The sequence below is a fragment of the Ammospiza caudacuta genome, chromosome 5 (genome assembly GCF_027887145.1).
Source record: "Ammospiza caudacuta isolate bAmmCau1 chromosome 5, bAmmCau1.pri, whole genome shotgun sequence".
Classification (NCBI taxonomy): Eukaryota; Metazoa; Chordata; class Aves; order Passeriformes; family Passerellidae; genus Ammospiza; species Ammospiza caudacuta.
The window spans coordinates 53,879,043-53,897,032 of record NC_080597.1 but is presented as its reverse complement, the minus strand read 5'-3'; the positions used below and the strand labels follow the sequence as shown (position 1 = coordinate 53,897,032).

Genomic DNA, 17,990 nt, shown 5'->3' with positions numbered 1-17,990 from the left:
AAGTGTGCTGGATTTGCAGAACTATCATACCAGCAAAAATCATTAATACAACTGATCAGAAGAAGATAAAAACCCAGCCTACCCATATCATTAAAATTGATTTAGTGTGGTTGAGTACCCTTTCAAACCCTTCAAGTGACATAACCTCTTAAAACTATTTCAGATGCTTAGGGCAGCCCAACTACTTACAGAACTTCTCATGCAGCCAATGAATAAGCATGCAGCACTCTTGACAATACAAGCTGCTTAGGTGTCCTCTGTGGCATAAAATAGTGACTACAGGTGAGCACCAAGATGAACACAAAAACACATTCAACTGAAATATCCTCAGCAAGGTTCTCAGAGCTAAATATGTAGAAGCAGACTTCTAGGTCCTTTTTAGTGGTCTAAAGAGTAATTTCTCAGCAGATATGACTGATACTACAAAAAAAAATACACTTTTCTGACCCTGAAAAAGTGTTTGTCATTTTTTCCTTCTCCAGACTTAAGGAAGACCTGGAGACCCTCTTCTCTCCCTAAAACTCACTCAATTCTGAACAAAGTTGCTGAGCATCGAGCAAGCTGCAATTCCACTGTCTTAGAAATATGTACTTAATAAGAACACAAAGGGAACACTTTGAGGGAATGCATGCCCATGGGGCAGGAGATAAATACACTCTAGATTGAGTTTCTTTGATCTTCTCTCTGAAGGAGGAAGCAATTAACAACTTCCACTTGCTTTGTCCACCAGCATACCTTTTGCCTGACACTCTTCTCTTTCATAAACATACATCTCCCTTCAATTAAAGTTTGTTTCACCAAATGTCCTCCAGAACAATCCCAAGAAGCTCCAATTACTTTGACAATTCATTTTCCTGCATGGTACATTTTCATCTGGATACTCCAGTGGCCCAGTTAAGAAAAATGACTGTGTTGGCCTGCTCCTGAATTCAGTCACCCACAAAGCAGAGAGGGAAGTGCCTTTGCATACTCTCCCCATCCTCTGTTTTCCATCAATGAAAAACACAAGATGCAAACTTAGCACATTCCTGTTTTCTTCCACTGTAATTCTGGGGGATTCTGAAAAGAGAAGATGGAAAGCAGGTGGCACAAAAAGCTACCCTTGCTCATCTCCACTACTGGCTTGGAAGATTCAACACAAGGGATACTAAAGATTACTCACAGTCACCATTATGGCCTTTCCCCTCTGCACATACTAAATCCTCCAACATCATTTAGAGCAAACTACTTAAAATCCTCCCAACATAATCAGCACAACAAATAAAACAACGAGCACTGTAGACTTTCTCCTCGGGGATAGTAAAAGCAATCTAGTTCCCTCACAGACCGTATCATGCTCTGTATAAACAATAATAAAACTCGAATAATTCTGTTGACTACATTGGAGTTATTCCAACAATACACTAATCAAAATGAGATCACAAGTTAACTCAATATATACAAATAGTGACAGCTGCTGGTTTCTATAGCAAAATATAGTAAATAATTATCATCAGAAATACAAGCAAAAGCAACACCTATGTATGATTCCATTACATGCTTCCATGGAAACTACAGGTTTGTAATTCTCATTAATTCAACTGAATGAATTACGTCCAAGCAGCAAAGCCAGCAAAAAAATACTGTCTCAAAATCAATCATAGAATCAACAGAAATTCCTACCCAGTGTTTTAAAATTAAAGCACCCTTGATTTTAAACAGTTTTTAAAAAAGCCCCTGCTTTTAAAAGCCTTCAATATAATATTAAGAAGGATGATTTTCCTATCAACAGTGTATATAACCATAAAATAAAACTCTTATTTAAGTCACCAACAGCTCATTTTCCTTCCATTAAGGTGCTTTAAATAGGATCTCAGTCTTTTCCCACAAAAAATTCAAGCAAGACCATCTAATCCATCAGTAATGTCCTCAAGATGGCCTCATATATGCAATAAATTAAACACTCTCAAATATTTTATTTTTTCGAAGTGGCAAAGACTCACTACATCCCAATCATATTTCCCAGATGGTGTCATGAACCTCTTAACACTTCATTTCCATCATGTTCCATGTCTTGAGAAACCTGTTTTCAATCTTTCAAACACAAACAGGGCCTCCACCCTCTGTTCCCTGATGTTAGATTCAGCAGTCCCCAGCCAACATATTCTTCGTATTCTTTTTAGGATGAATAAATTCATCTCCTTCCTCATCAATCACAAAGAAACCTTCAATGACAGATTCATGTTCTTCAAACCTCTCCATAAGTGTACTATTTATGTCTTCTATGAAGAAATGGAGGATATGCATTCATCAGAAGTAAGTAGCTCCAAGCCAGTCTGGGAGAAGCATCTGCAAAGCTGACTCGACCCTGATTTTGCTCCCAGCGTACTGGAGCTGTGATCTAGAGTTACTGCTGCTTTAATATTTCATCTAGAGACTTGCTAATTCTCAGCTCTGCTTGCTTAAAAAGAAGAGCTGTAAAGGCATCTAATTCAGTACTGAGAATTTGGCTCAGTGTCTCTATGTGGAAAAACACAGAATGCATTGATCTGAGTTGAAACTCCCTAAGATGAAATTCCATCTTTATACCTCCGTCTTGCATCCAGTCCTTTCATTTTAACAAAACATTCCTGTTGAAGAGTGTTTTTTGTTTTTAAGTGTCTAATAGCTGATGACTCTGTCTCCCTGTTATTGCTGCCTCTGGAAATCCACGTTGTACTTAATTGCAATAATTTTCTATTTTGCTTATAAATTTCAGTTTTATCTCTAGTGAAAAAATAAGTCCTTCACTAATCAAATCTCTGTTTCTCACTTTGCATAAGAAATCTAGGACTAGACAGACCACCCAAGTCCCCAGACCAAGTGCTCTACATACACAACTATCCATACATATTGACATCAGCAGAAAAATGCTTCACAGAGTATCTGTTCCCCATAGCCCTATCTACAAATCTCAAAACACATTTAGCAGCCCATAGTAAGCTCCAGAATTTGCCATAATTATGATGTGTGATATTTGAAGGGGAAATTCAAAATTTTATCTTTCTTGTGTTTTAATGCCAGAACTTAGAATTCCAATGTCTGTCCCAAAAACATCTCAGTATTTGTCCCACAGTGCTTGTGTAACAAAATTCATGAAGAATCAGTGGAGCTGGCTGGACTGAAAACAATGTTTTTGAAATCAACATTCTCCCAGCTGACCAGAAGACTGCTAAAACAGGTCTTTCTTCCTCATCCCTCTTTCTCACACTCCTAGCTGTACAATGGCTGTTTTTTCTGACAAGCTCTTTTTCAACAACTCTGTCTGGGATTCTAGTGGTTCTGGAGACTGAGAGTTGTGTGCCTGAAGAGCTCCAGCAAGAGTCAGAAAACAAAGTTACTCACCACTTGGCATCTGTAGATACTTAGGATGAGAACCTCCATTATTATTGTGAACTCTGCTCAGTGTTTTCAAAAAATGCTTATGAGTGCTCCAGTTTCAAGAGATGTCAAGTCCTGGATTCTAAGCTGGCAAACACACTTGCCCTACTGCCCCTGATGCAAGTGCCTCGGCTCCAGAGAAAGTCACTTTCCTTTTACATTAAAATTCCCACTGACATGTAACAAGAATTTCCCTTTTCACTAAGCAGCTTCCTGGACTATTCATCTGAGCTGCCTAAAGCACACTTTACAGGTGCTTCATTCCAGTCTGGGATTTAATTTTGTGCATTTAAAATTTAACACCTGCATCTCAGTTTGCAGAACTATGCATCTTGCTGGATTCATCTCTTCCATTTTTTTTGTGGAAGCTGGAATATGAAGCATAAGAAACAAAGGAAACTGCGAGTTTTACCATCATTTGCCCAGAGGTTCCATTCCTACTTCTGCCACAGACTTGCCACCTCAGGTGATATAAGTCATCTCCTCAAAGAACTGTGTTCCTAATCTGCATCCTGGGAATATCACTGAAAGAAATTCTGGGCATTCACTGCTACATTGAAAAACTGGAGCATTTTACATATTTGAAACACATACACTGCCTAATGTGAACAGCTGCCCCTTCTGCCATCTCCAAAATAGCTATGTTCAGTGTTTCAAGTGTGGCTTTTTAGCTTATAACTACCACTGGTGCTCCCCTGCCTACAAAGACACAATACAGTCAGCCTCCATCTCAGAGGGGGCTCAGTTAATTACAGATTCATAACTTGGGGTTTGACTTTTCAGTGATAGGTTTTGCACGAATAATTAACACCCTAGAGCTGAACAGTGTGACACAAACAATGCACAGAGACAAACTGCAGCTTTGAAGGAGAAAACAGAATACTTAAGACCTGCTTATGAAGTTAGCAGCATTCACCACATGGCTCAGACAAAAAAACATTACTAACTTCATGATCAAATAATTAAAGACTGCACTTCATTGCACATGTACCAGGATGGGAAGTTCAGGCTGCATGAGTAACCACCCATCTGGTATTTGATCTTGCTTTCATAACCCTATAAATAAATGATCACTTAATTTTGTCTTTATGTACATTACACATACAAATGAAATACCAGCAGTGCTGACTGAAGCAGGAGTGGCTGCTAACTTGCAAGAAAATGTATAATTTTTATACTATAATTATGTAAATATCACATGTGAAAGAAATCCAAACTCACATCTCTCATCATTTTCACTGCTTCCCTGGTCCTTCCCAGCTTCCTTGCACACATTGCCAGCCTTCTTTTAATATATACTAACACATTGGTGTCTCTTCCTGTATAAGAGGAAAAAGAAACAGCATTAAAATAGAACAAAGGTTCATTGAGTATTGCAACACAAAAGGAAACACAGGTTTTTTTCAATTTTTTCTTACTACCATCAATGCTTTCAAAGAATTTGAATAAAATGTTACCAAAATCTGAAGATTTAGATGTGTCATAATAGAACTGAAATCAGTGGAAATAATCAAGATATACAGTGGTACATGTACTTATTGGATTGGCCTTGCACTATGAAATATAAGCAGACCTGAAGGTACAGTTATATACATGCTTGTCAAAAAGAAATTTTAAAGCAAATCCTCATCCTCCTAAAAAACTTGATTAGAAGAAAAGTATACTCTGAACTTTTTGTTTACAGCCTTTATTCATTACCCAATTACCATCTTCAAATTCCTCACACCACTAATTAGGGATGGCAAATTAACATATTTCAGATATGACAGTCCTGTGTGCTGGAAGATTCCCTAACAGCAAAGATGACAGAAACTGAACAGCAGTTATAATTATTCTCCTGGAGAATTCTCACTCCTTTCACTTCTCATTCACTTAGAATGTGAACTCTTAAAATGCTTCTGGACCAACAGGAAATGAATGGACAGATAATAATCTATAAAATTACTGAATCATGAAAATGTAATACACCTGCTACAAATTATCTTTGTGTATAGCATGTGCTCTGTTAAGATTTTAGCCTATTCCTAACATTTTCAAGCCTTTCATAATAAGAACAACATGTGTGCTGAAAACATTCCAAGTACGCACAAATTGTTTTAAAGGTGTGATTAAAATTCTCAATAGATTAGGCAGCAGGTCAAAAGGATTCACTTTAGAGGAAAAAATAAATAAGGAGAGAAGAATTTCTTTAGCTGTATTCTGTATTACCTAATTTCTTATCTCTCTATTGATTCCTATATATTTAATACACAATTTATTAGTTACATCTGTTTCAACATGTTTATGTAATGTGCTATGAGGTATACATTTCAGGTTAAGTTTCTTTTCAGGATTTTGAGCAGGAATGGTCAAAAGGCATCCACTTACTATGAAATCAAGATATTTTTTCAGGCCAAAATTCTCTGAGGTTACTAATGACTTGGGATGCCTAACATGAGCAACCTTAAAAATAAAACTGCCCTTGCTTTTAAAAGGCTATCACCTTCTGAAAGAGGGCAAGTTGGGTACTCAAAGTCATTATTTACTCTTTATGGTTTAACAAAATATTTTATGAAGGAGGTGGAACACGTGAAGAAACAGAAACATAAAACATGTTGTGGTTCAAGAGATCACAGTGTATTTCACCTTTAAAAGATGAAATGCCTACTCTTCATCCCAGAATTAACTCTGAAGACCAGAAATGGAATGCAGGACTTCTCAGAACCATGGAACTGCAGCACATGTTCCTCCCCCACAGTCCCTCCTCTCCACCTCTGTAAACATGCAGAAGTCTAGCATACAATCAAAAGAATTCTATGTGAAGCCCCTGTGTCCAAGGCAACAGCTGAGGCTGCAATTCCCTAATTTCTGTGGGTGCACACTGACATTTTCAAGGGGAGACCAAGTGCTACAGAACAGTGGGATGATCAGGCCCCTCCTGAAGACACAGTCAGAGCTGGCAGTCACTTTTCAGCCTCCCTGCTCTGTGACAGTGCACTTAGCTTTGTGATTCAATGGTTACTTCCTCTGCTGCAGTACTGAAGGGTGTCAAATCTGATGATGACAGAAGCTACCTAGCACACACAGGTTACAGAAATACCATACTTGTATCTGCCTGCACAAACCTTCCCAGGTTACCTTGGACAAAAACATCATGACAGTGCTTACTAACCACTTATTGTGTACTTTTCATAGAATTGTTGCACTCGAGATGGATTGAGTATGCAAATTAAGGTTTCACAGACAACCATAAGCCTGCTAGAGCCCAATTATTGCTTCAAGGGCTCAGCTGCTTTCTATTTTTACTTTCACCAAAAATGAACAAATCATCCTAAATAAGATTTTACAAACCACAAATGTTTTAAATACTATCCCCAAGCCGTAGGAAAACTTGGGTTTTCAGGTATAGACTTGCATACACATTTGAAACCAGGGATCACAGACAATTTTACTATGTACAGTTTTTATCAGTAATCTTCAAATTATGGAGGCTGGCCAGAGGCTGTGAATCAGGTCCTGAGAAACCTGAGGATGCCCAAAAGTATGCTAGTGCTTGTATTTATGTAATTAATTTGTGTTATCTTTGCCTAAGGTATCCACTGTAGCCTAGAAATAACCTTGACTGCTTGCTTTATTATCTTTTTGGTCATTTACTGTCAGTGAATGTATTTTCTTAGATTTAAGGAGTATCTAGTAAATAGCACAGCAGATAAACCTGCTTATTCAAACTTTTTAGAAAAGTTATAAAAATCTAGACTTCCAATTAAAGCACTTTATTACTCAGTTTTTTAAATTTCATGTTTCTGCAACCTTTCTTAATAAATGCAACTAACTTCCAATGTCCCACTGGCTAATGGGTCTCATTAACTTTTACACAGAACAACACAGTGTAAGCATTTACCCCAGAGGTGATGGAAAAAAGCAGGCAAAGCATCACTTCACTCCCGTTTCCACCATGCCTTTTCACAACATAAGCCCAGTTTGCAAAAAGGCAACTTCCTTAAAGGGTGTTCAGCTTTTTCTGAATGTCATTTCTCTTTGGCTCTGATACCTTTTCTTTTCTGTTAAGTACATGCTTATGCATCTTCTGCCATGACAAAATAAAGGCACATCTGTAATCTGAGCATTGACATCTCAGCAAAAGAATCAAGCAAAAACACTAAAACAGAATAGTCTGGCTCTAGGACCGCATTCCAGCCAATGTCAAACACTGACTGCATAGTTCTTAGGGGGAAAACAAAAAACCCCAAAACCCCAAATCCAAAGAACTCTTTGGAAGTTCTCTCTCTCCTAAAAAACTTACTGTGTTGGGCTTCATATTGGGCACCATGGTGCTGTAGCTGCTGGCTGCGCCTGTAACAGCCCTCTCCAGCTTTCAGAGCCTGCTTGAACAGCTTCTCTGCTTCTACAATTGTTGTTGCTTCCTCTTCAGCTAAGAGAATATAAGCAGTAGCACACCTGCAAAAATATCAGAGGAAAAACCATGAGAAAGGTACCCGATGTAAAAACTGAAGACATGCAGACTGGAAAGGATGTACTAAGTACACAGGCAAGGAAATGCTGTCCATGTACCTTTCTGATGAACTATTCCAATGAACAAATATTCTGTCAATAACACCATGACTCTCAGTTTTAGGACCTGTATCACTCAGCCCTTGAGTATACCTACTGACAACTGTCCCAGAAAGTAAAGCAGCTGTCTCACTAATCCTACATCCCTAAAACTCCTAGAAATCAAGACTAGTTTTATGCACTATTGTTTTAATATAAACCACATCCCTTACCATAAAGATATGAAAAGAATCAACAGAACTGTAACACTTGCCATATAAAAAGAACAGATTATAAATGTAGTTGTAAAGATAAAACAACAACAACAAAGAAAACCCAACCCAGACCAAGCAAAAACCAAAACAGCACTGTGCCCTTGCAGCAGAGCTGCACCAGAAGTGTTTCCAGCAGGTTGAGGGAGGTGATCCTTACCCTCTAGTCAGCCCTGATGAGGTCACATGTGGGTGTACTGTGTCCACCTCTGGGCTCCCCAGCACAAGGGGGACATGGACATGCAGAGAGTCCAATGAAGGTGATTAGGGACTGGGGCATCTCACATATGAGAAATGTGTGAGAGACCTAGGACTCTTCAGTCTGGAGAAGAAAAGGCTTTGGGGGAAATTTGTCAAAGTTTGCAAATTCCTGCAGTGAGGGGGCAAAGAGGAAAGTGCCAGGCTCCTTTTAGTGGTTCCCAGTGAAATGACCAGAGACAATGGGCACAAAAAACCACACAGGAGGTTCTCCCTGAATCTCAGAAATACTTTTTTTACTGTAAAGGTGACTGAGGACTGGTACAAGCTGTCCAAGGAAGTTGTCAAGTCTCTCTCCTTGGACACATTCAAAAGCCTGCTGGACATGTTTCTGTGCCAGGCATTGTAGGTGGCCCTGTTTGAAGGGAGAGGTTGCATGCTGACCTCCAAAAATCTCTGCTAACCTCATCCATTCTGTAATTCTGTGAAATGTGAGTAGGACAGGCTTATAGCTTGCTTTTCCCTTTTATGCTGCATGTTAAATCACTATACAAGAAGAAAAAATTCCTTCTTTTCTCCTGATGAAACACATGAAGGATTATCTGTACAGCACCAGTTTATGGAATGCTAGAAGCTAGCAATCTAACTTCAGCAACCTAAGGGATTCCTTTTATGCATGTTAGCAACATTTATACAGTTTTCCATACCAGTAAATCATCACAGCACTGTTTATTGTGGGATCTCAAAATGCTACACTTCTCATTGAAAAAAATAAATAACAGACTCAAGGACCAAAAGTCACAGCAAATTACATCATGTTCTCTCATATTATGAAATGAGTATTTTGAGAATGTGTTTATGAGTTTCTTCTTTCTTGCTTCTGTTCTTGATGACTGAGAAATCCAGAAGGGAACTCTCCATCCTTTAAATGCATATTTCATATGCTCATCAGGAGGTAAATTAATTAGCATTTTTCTATGATATTCCAAAGCCTGCTGACATCAGTGGGAAGATTCCCACTGTCACCACTACCCTAAGGATCTTCTGGGTAGCTAGCACAACATGCAGCTGTGCTTCCTTTGACAGGCCTGTAATCGTGGTTAAAAATTACTACAGCAAACCCCCAGCCTTAATATATCAACAAATAGTTTTTTAAAAGACAGGAAATAAATGTTAATGTTGTTGTCACTCACTCATTCAATTCCAAAGCTTCATGTGCTGCAGAAATTCGGGCTTGAGGGTTTCTCTCTCTCCAAGCTTTTTGCATTACTATTCAATAAACAAAGGAAGAGAAAGAAATATCAGTTATTAAAGGATTAACAAGGAGAATCCACTGCACTGTAACAAAATAATTTATTGATCTCAGCCTAACTCACTACAGAGCATTTCATATAGCTCAGTGATCATTCAAAAAGACACATAACAAACAAGAGCTTTTGTCTCAAATACTCAGTGTTTTTTCTTCTTTCATTTGATTAAACTTTTTTCTAGGAGAAAGTCTGGCTGAGAGATCAGGCTGTCTGCATTGCCAAGTACAGAGGTGACAAGCAGCTACCTCCTCTTGATGTAGTTAGTAGATTCCACAGGGAACAAAACAATAAAGGGATAGTTGGGGTTCTTATTCTAGCTCCTTATTGAGCTGTTGATTTATGTGAATGCTAAATGGAAACAACTTCCAGGCTAATGTTACCACCTCATAATTACACCACCAAGTTCAGAAAATAGGATTCATATTTATCATGTGCCAAAAAACCACAATATGCTCTCCTATGTAACTATGCCTTCAGAATGGAGCACCCAACTGTTAGTATCTCTCCTTTCCTACGAGACAAATATTTATCTCTTCAGAGGCAAATTCTAATGACTGAAATCATTGTTGTATATTTTCAGTAGAATGAAAGTCTGCATATGGACTTCACAGTACAGGCTTAACACAACTAAAACTGCTTATACAAATTCAGTTGTAATAGTGCTGTTCCCAAATTTTTACAGACCTAACTACATCAGGGAATCAAACACAGGTCTCAAATTTTACATCAGCTCTCTCTCTTCTGTCAGCGTAGACCAAATGAAACCTGGATAATGTAACTCAACCTACTGCACTGCAGCTGGAGGCAAATTAAGCTATGTATGTTTGAAGCCACTGTAAGAAAGAGGACGAAAGGAACAAGCCTTTACACTTTTAAATGGTACCTTGAATGACTCCAGCAACACAGCAGAACAACACAGCAACACAAATTAGATCGTTGACATATATAGATACTTGTTCAGACCTAGAATTCTATAAATTCATTATCAAAATTTTGCCTTTTCTTATCTACATGAAAGAGCTGATGTCTCACTGCATTTTTCTTGCATCAGTTTAAATCAGCCATGAATCTATGATTAATCCAATTGTTCCCAAGGTCTCTTACTAGCATCTGCAGGCCGTAAGTGATCTGTGTCACAGGTAAAGAATGTCTGATGGTCCTGTGCTGAAAGATTCATATCGTAGTAAGTCAAAGGTTCTCTTCCTGTTACCCATGTGTACCTGCAAACATGCCAACAAGGAGACATTCTGGTTAATGAGGTCACATTGGCAAAACAAATCCAGAAAAGAATCCCAGACCTCTGAGATAGGCATAGCCAAGTAAGTTCACCTGGCCAATCTTCTAACCAATATACATTGCATTTCACCATACTGGGATGGAGCAATGGCAACTGAGCCTAAGCTAATGAGGATGCTGAAAAGTACTGGAACTTGGTAACACATATATTCAAACATTAGGACTCAACGAAACCTGTATGGATTTCATTAGATTTTTTGCTAGAATGGATTTGAACAGAAATGCTGCATTAGCACCAGGCACAACACACTTAGGTTACTCTATCTTTTTTTATAAGGTTGCCAAAAATTAGAGAAATAGCAAATATTAGAGAAAAAAGAAAGTGCATCAGCATGAATTTAAATTGCTTTTAATTCAGGAACATTTTATGAATTACAGAAAAACCTGACATAAGTGCATTTTTCTACAGTTGATTTTGTTTTTTCATCTCTTAAGTTAGATTAATGGAAAAGTACAGTTAAGCTCCTTAAGGCAGGACTATGCCTGAAAACTGCAATTTTGTAGCACCTACCGATTATATTCAGCTCCTCTGAACAGATTTAAGGGATTTCGCCAGACTTTGCACTCTGTAAGAAGCAGACACACACATAATTAATCTCTCCCAAATTACAATGGCACTTGAGTTTTATAAAAAACATCAGTTACCATACAATGAGCCTTATCAAATGGCTTTTTTTATACGTGCAAATGCAAAAACCCATCAAGAGCATCAAGATGAAGGTAATCAGACTGCTCTTCCTTTCTTAAATAATAATTTAATTATAAATTAGTGTCAACAAATGCAATCATTCCAGACAAATAACCACTAACAAAGCCCCAAATGCCACATGAAAAGATAATACTGATTAGTTCCAGGACTCATATTTACCATAATGCAGAACTGAAGAGGGATCACACTGAGTTATTGCACTGAAAAAACAGCAATTAATCCAGTCCCTATGGACTTGTTATTTCTCCAGAAAAACATCACTGTCCAGTTAATGCTGTAAATCACCGTGAATCTCAGCTACAGTTGCCAAATTTAATTCCTCCTTAGTTTGTGAAGTAAAAATCCATGGAAACATCTGCTGATCTTACTTAAGATAGAAGCAGATGCTGAAATTGATTGGCAGAGAAAAGTTGATTGCATTCCAAAGATTTCAGAATATTAGAAACATTTTATAAATTTCCCTTGTGGGAAAAATCATGATTTTTTCACACTATAAGAAGTAAGAGATATGGAAATCAACAATGCAATTTAAAGCAAAAATTGAAAAAATATAATCAAGCTGTACAGCCTCTGAAACAGTGATGTCTTGATTCTGGTTTTACCTTTAATTTAACACCAGATTCGTTCTCTTAACTTTCAACAAAGACAATTCACTCCAGTGAGGGTGAGACCAGAGTAAACCCCACAATTTGCACAAGGACTCATTGAGAGGCAGGATGTCACTCCACCTCAGGGCTGCTACTGGATGAGCCTTCACTTGGGGCTCTGCAGAAACTCACCAGCAGCACCGGCCCTCCAGCATTTCACTAGGTGCTTTCTACTAAAAATGATAACCAGCATATTTCTCCCTATGAATTTTTCTGACATGATTTCTGAAGAGATCAAACCACAGTTTTCTGGTAGAATATTGAATCAGAAGAGTATCCTTATGGTAACAATATGTCTGTTCCCTTTATGCCTGTTCTGTTAGGAGAAGAAGTACTGAACAGCAAGTCAAGTCCTCCTCTCTTCTCAAGGACACAGCTCCTACATCTGAGTATGGGGCTACAGAGGCACGGACAGTAAGCATTTTGCATCAATTATTCACAATAACAGAAGGAGACCCTCAGCAACACAGAAACCAGTCAAGTGGAATAGGAGGTGGGCCCTCAGTTTGCTGCCTACCCAGCAAGTGCATGGAGCAGACACAGGAGCAGGCAGACTGCAGGGAAGAGTGCATTTGAAGTACCCAATTCAGCAGGCAACTAATATTAGAAAGTTCCATTGGTTTACTCAGCACAAGTGCTTGAGTGACATTCTGCTGTGCTCTGCTGTGCAGCCAGAGTATGGCTGTTTGACAAGCTTCAACCCCACAGTTTTTATTTAATATGACTTTCAAACCATTATAAATATCAAATCAACATCAGAATTCTCAGTTCCAGGTATCTTGACCTGGTCTGTTTGCAACCAATGAGATTGGGTAACAACTATCTGATTGCAATTACACTTTTTGTTCATCTTATTTGAATTCAAGTGGTTACACTTCATCCAAAGCTTGAAGTATTCTGGCACTTAGCAGGGAAAGCTTAAACTGAGCAACAAGAAAGGGAAGTAAAGAAGGCCTTTTATTGCCACCTGAAGGCACAAATAACAGGCTATATAAAATAACAGGCTAAAATAAATCCATACAGACATGCTGTGCAGAGACACTGAGAGTCCCAGCTCAGTGTCAGTGCACTGAAAGCGAAGACACCTTGACTATTTCTTTGTATCAGAAAATTCAAGATGTTTGTGTGAACCTCATTAGTTAAAATACGGTGCCTTTGCTTTAAAATGACAGGAGTTATTTTGAGCTGCTGAAGTGTGACTGAGCCCAATGATGAGTGCACACAGGTGGTTCCAAGCCATCCTGTGCTTTCTGCCAGTTCACCCAAATCTAATATCCTGGACCATGCACTGCTGCTATTCACAGCCTCTCTTCAGATGAGAATGCCATCAGCTGAATTTGCTGTGCTACATGGAGGCTTCCTTAAGTAGACTTGCTCAGTAAATAACAAGGTTTTGTGAAGCTACCTCTGTTATTTAACATGTAAATTCAGAGCTAATTCTTGTTTGCCTGTTTTCATGCACACTGAGAAGCAGAGATAAAATTTGCCAGGTACAGACATAGGGAGCTCAACTGTGGAACAATGTTTTCTCCATAAGTGATTTTTCTTTTCATTCCCTTTTCTTCACTTGTAAATTCTGATATATTCTAAAAGCCTGCAGATGAAATAAATGTAATAAAATTCTGGTTGAATCTAAGGGCACATCCATAAGATTATGGCTTGTAAGCCAAGCTAGGACAGAGACAGATAAGCTTCATTTTACAGATGAGGAGCACAAACCCAGATGCTCCTGCCCTGACATTAACAGTGAGTACCTCCCACTCAAGCCAGAAGCAATAGCATACTAGCATTTTCATCACTCATGGGCTAATTTTTCAATCCCCAGGCAACTAAGTTACTCAATTAGGGAGACAGGTTCCTCTGTGGCTCCTTCAGTCCACAAATTTCAGTGCTGAGGGGCTGATTCATTTTAGGCAGGCTGGGACCATCGCCCAGGCACCTGACTCAAAGCGCCTCAGGCCTGAATGACTTAGGGTCAGAGCCTTCACTCCTTGCACTGAAACTTGTAGGGGATGTGAATGCCTGGAAGCTTGCAAAACTCAGGCCACAGAAGCCTGAAAGCATGCCTTCTAAACTGGGGGCCTTTTAAAAAACCCTGACTGTGTTAGGACTTGTCCAAAGTCACAAAGTAAATCTGTAGCAGACTCAGGAACATAACAAGCCCTTAAGCTGATAAAAGCCACCATGCTTCCACTTACTAAGGTGAAATCCAAATGTTGTTTCCATACTACTTACAAAAAGTAAGTTTTTATTTTTTATTTATAAACAAGTGATGCAAAACCAGATGAACATTTCTAACTTCTTTGTCTGTTTGTTTTTTAAACGACTTTGCTATTACTTTAAATGATTTCACAAAAAATACAGCCTTTAGAGTAACAGAATCAGATAACTGGTTGAGTTGGAAGGCACCAAAGTGGCTGACCTCAACATGGCACAGGATTGCATTCAGATGGTGCTAGAATATCTCCGGGGAAGGAGACTCCACAGCCTCTCTGGGCAACCTGTTCCAGTGCTTGGTCACCTGCACAATACAGAAGTTCTTCCCTATATTCAGGTGGAACTTCCAGCTTCTGCCCACTGCCTTTTGTCCTACAGCTCGGCACCACCGAGCTCCATCCCTTTGACACCCTCTCTTCACACCGACATGGATGAGGTCTCCCCTCATTGTCTCTTCTCCAGGATGAACAGGCCCAGCTCCCTCAGCCTTTCCCCGTAAGAGATGCTCCATCCCCTTAATAATCTTCGCAGCCCCTCCGCTGGACAAAGGACACTGCAGAATGAGCACGGGCTATTTCGCAGGGGTTTCACAACACGGAGAAAACACATGCATTAACCAGGCAGCCTGAACACCACAACACCCTTCCGTGAGTTCGGAAGGATGCAATCAGCAGCTACCGAGGAGGCAGCAGTGCCATTTCCTTGGGCAGCAGAAGCCCGGGCCAGGCCGGCGCCGCTCACCTGAGACGCTCTGGCGGTTCGAGTCCGCGTCCCCGCCCGCGGCGCTGGCGGCGCTGGGCGCGCTGTTGTCCACCCCGCCCAGCAGGGGGCGCAGGTGGCTCACCGAGACCTGCTCGATGAAGGAGGTGCCGTACTTGCGGAAGTACCACCACTCGAAGATCTGCAAGGCACACACACGCCGTCAGGGCCGCCGGCCTCCGCCCCGACTGCAGCCCGCTCCCCCGCCCGCCCCGAGCCCCGATTCCAGCCCGCTCCTCCGCCCGCTCCTCCCCTCAGCGCTGCGCCGCAGCCCGACAGGCGAGGACGCAGCCCCGGCCGCCCCGCGGCCTCCCTGCCCGAGCACACGGAGAAGTTAAATGTGACCCAAGTTTAGGAGGAAAATCTCAAATCATGTCAACGCAATGTTTTTTGGTTTTGTTTTTTTTTTTTTTTTTTTTTGTTTTTTTTGTTTTTTTTTTGGTTGCCTTTTTTTTTACCCAATAACCTCTAAACCTCAAATTATTTCAGCTGTTAGGCCTCTTTCTTTAAATTTACGTCTATAATAGAGCTCTCCCCGCAAGCCCCCACTGGGCCCGATGGCAGCCCCGCCGATAGGATGGATGCTGCAGCCAGGGGTGAGCCTGCCTCGCCTTGCCTCAACTCCCTCTGCAGGCCAGGCAATGGGAGCGAAGGCAGGCTTGCTTGTTTCCCCAGTACATGCTTCCACAGAGTTTATTTTAAAATGAGTTTAATTTCCAATTAGTTTAATTTTAAAAAGTTAAAAATGCCAAACAAACTCTAGGCAGCTGAATCCTATTCCTTTTAGGATTTTCCACCCCTTAGCTGAACTGTGTTTTATTTCGTTTGGCTGACTTGGGCTGACTCCGAATTAATTTTATTTTCAGGCATTTAGTTGAGCTAGCAAACCAGAAAAATAATATTATTTACAGAACGCTATTTGGGAAATAATTTCACAGCCTTGTAATTGAAATTATACACATAAACACGTATCTGTGGTATTTTCACCAAAAAATATATTACTCAGTAAGAAAACACATATTTCAGGAAACCACATAAACCTGAAAATGAAGAATAATTCATAAAAATATGGAAAAGGTTTAGACTGTAAAAATTGTAAAGAAACACATGCTTATAATGAATAGAGAAGTTGCACTTGAATCATCACCCAAACATTTACATAGCACAAGAAACAAAAGCAAATCTAAGGAGTTTTGAGAAATTTGGCAGGATTTTGCAATACTGATTGCACTAAAAATTGGGAACAAACAGTTTCTGCCCTTCCATTTTCCTCAGGATCTCCATGTGTTACACCAGTCCTGAAAGCTTTGATAAAATCTCTTCCTACTAGGGACAAGCAACAATAGAGAAAGGATTGTGTTCACATCTTTGTCACCATCAGTGTGCTGTTGGGCAGGTTTTGGTGGGTCAGTCAATAGCAGGCTCTATTGGGGTCTGCCTGCTCCAGAAAAGTTCAGGCCAGGCTTCACATACTTCCTTCTTCAATTTTTTTTTTCTTTTTAATTTTTAAGTTCTCTTGACGTCTTTATATAGTTGAAATGACTTCTGTCTCCATGAGACTGGATTGTCTGTAGACAAGATATAATTTTTACCCCAACCCCTTTTTTAAAGAAGTGGGAGATAAAATTTCTGACATAGAGGGAAAATGTTTCTCTCCAAAAGATGCTCCCAATACATTCTGCACTGAGGCTTCCCCTGGATTTAAAGGTGTTGTTAAAGCATCTAGAGGATTCATATGGAAGGACTCTATCTGCACAGGAGTGAAAGGGAATGAATGTGTGAATATGTGAACTTGTCTCAAGGGTGGCTACTTGAGATGAGTTCACACGAGATTGTGCGGCAGCTCTGGAGATCACTTCCCAAAATAATCTAATGACATTTCTGGGAGACATCAACAGGAAAGAGTGGAGCAGTCTGATGGAAAGAAGACAGAAGGACTATGTGAACACATAGCGTTTGAGAAGATAAACAGATGGTCACAGAGAAACCAGAGCATTAACATATTCAGATCTTTGTGAACTCTTCCCCACCCAAGTCACCAAAAACCCACACAATCCAGACAGTTCCTCCTTACACAGAGTCTGAGGTGCATTTGTCACTGGTTCCACTGGCATGTGCCTGCAGCAGCAGGCAGGTGGGAATGCCAAGTGCCAAGGACAGAATGCTGATGCAGTGTCACTGAACACTTGTTCCACACTGCTGATAGCCTTCCCCTGGCATGCATCACTGCCTCTGAATGCTGGAGATGGTGGACAGGGAACTGGCACAGGTGTGTCAGCTTTGCTTTTAGCTGTTCTCATGCTCTTAGGCACACCACACTTTTTAAAGGGGTTAAAGTTTATATCTTATGATTTAAGAGAGCACCATAAGCATGTGGCTGACTGTAAGAGAAAGGCTACAGCATAAGACACAGTCATAGATCTGCTGTGAACATGTTTCTGTTCTGTTGTCTTTGAAAACCTTGGAACAAAGCAAGGCACAAAAGCCACAGTTCTACCTGTCCAAAGCCTCAGAGGGAGAGTGTGCTAGGAATGAAGGATTATAGTCTTGCACTGAGGCAAGGGACACTCAGGAAGAATTCCACTATAGCCTAAGTCAAGGACTCAGGTACAGCTGCCAGACTGGCTGTGCAAAACTCAGACCATATCTAACA

The 17,990-nt window shown here is 40.1% G+C and overlaps 1 protein-coding gene across 2 annotated transcripts in view; it reads right to left on the bottom strand.

The window, feature by feature from the left end:
• Positions 1-17,990, bottom strand: part of ST7 (suppression of tumorigenicity 7) — a 135,767-nt gene that overhangs the window by 34,635 nt on the left and 83,142 nt on the right. For both annotated transcript variants that reach the window (XM_058804701.1, XM_058804700.1), the window contains exons 3-8: positions 15,320-15,479; positions 11,517-11,571; positions 10,814-10,929; positions 9,593-9,668; positions 7,682-7,836; positions 4,621-4,718 (exon numbers count right to left, since the gene is read on the bottom strand). In XM_058804701.1, the coding sequence (XP_058660684.1) occupies positions 4,621-4,718; positions 7,682-7,836; positions 9,593-9,668; positions 10,814-10,929; positions 11,517-11,571; positions 15,320-15,479 (660 nt within the window). The remainder of the gene's footprint in view (positions 1-4,620; positions 4,719-7,681; positions 7,837-9,592; positions 9,669-10,813; positions 10,930-11,516; positions 11,572-15,319; positions 15,480-17,990) is intronic.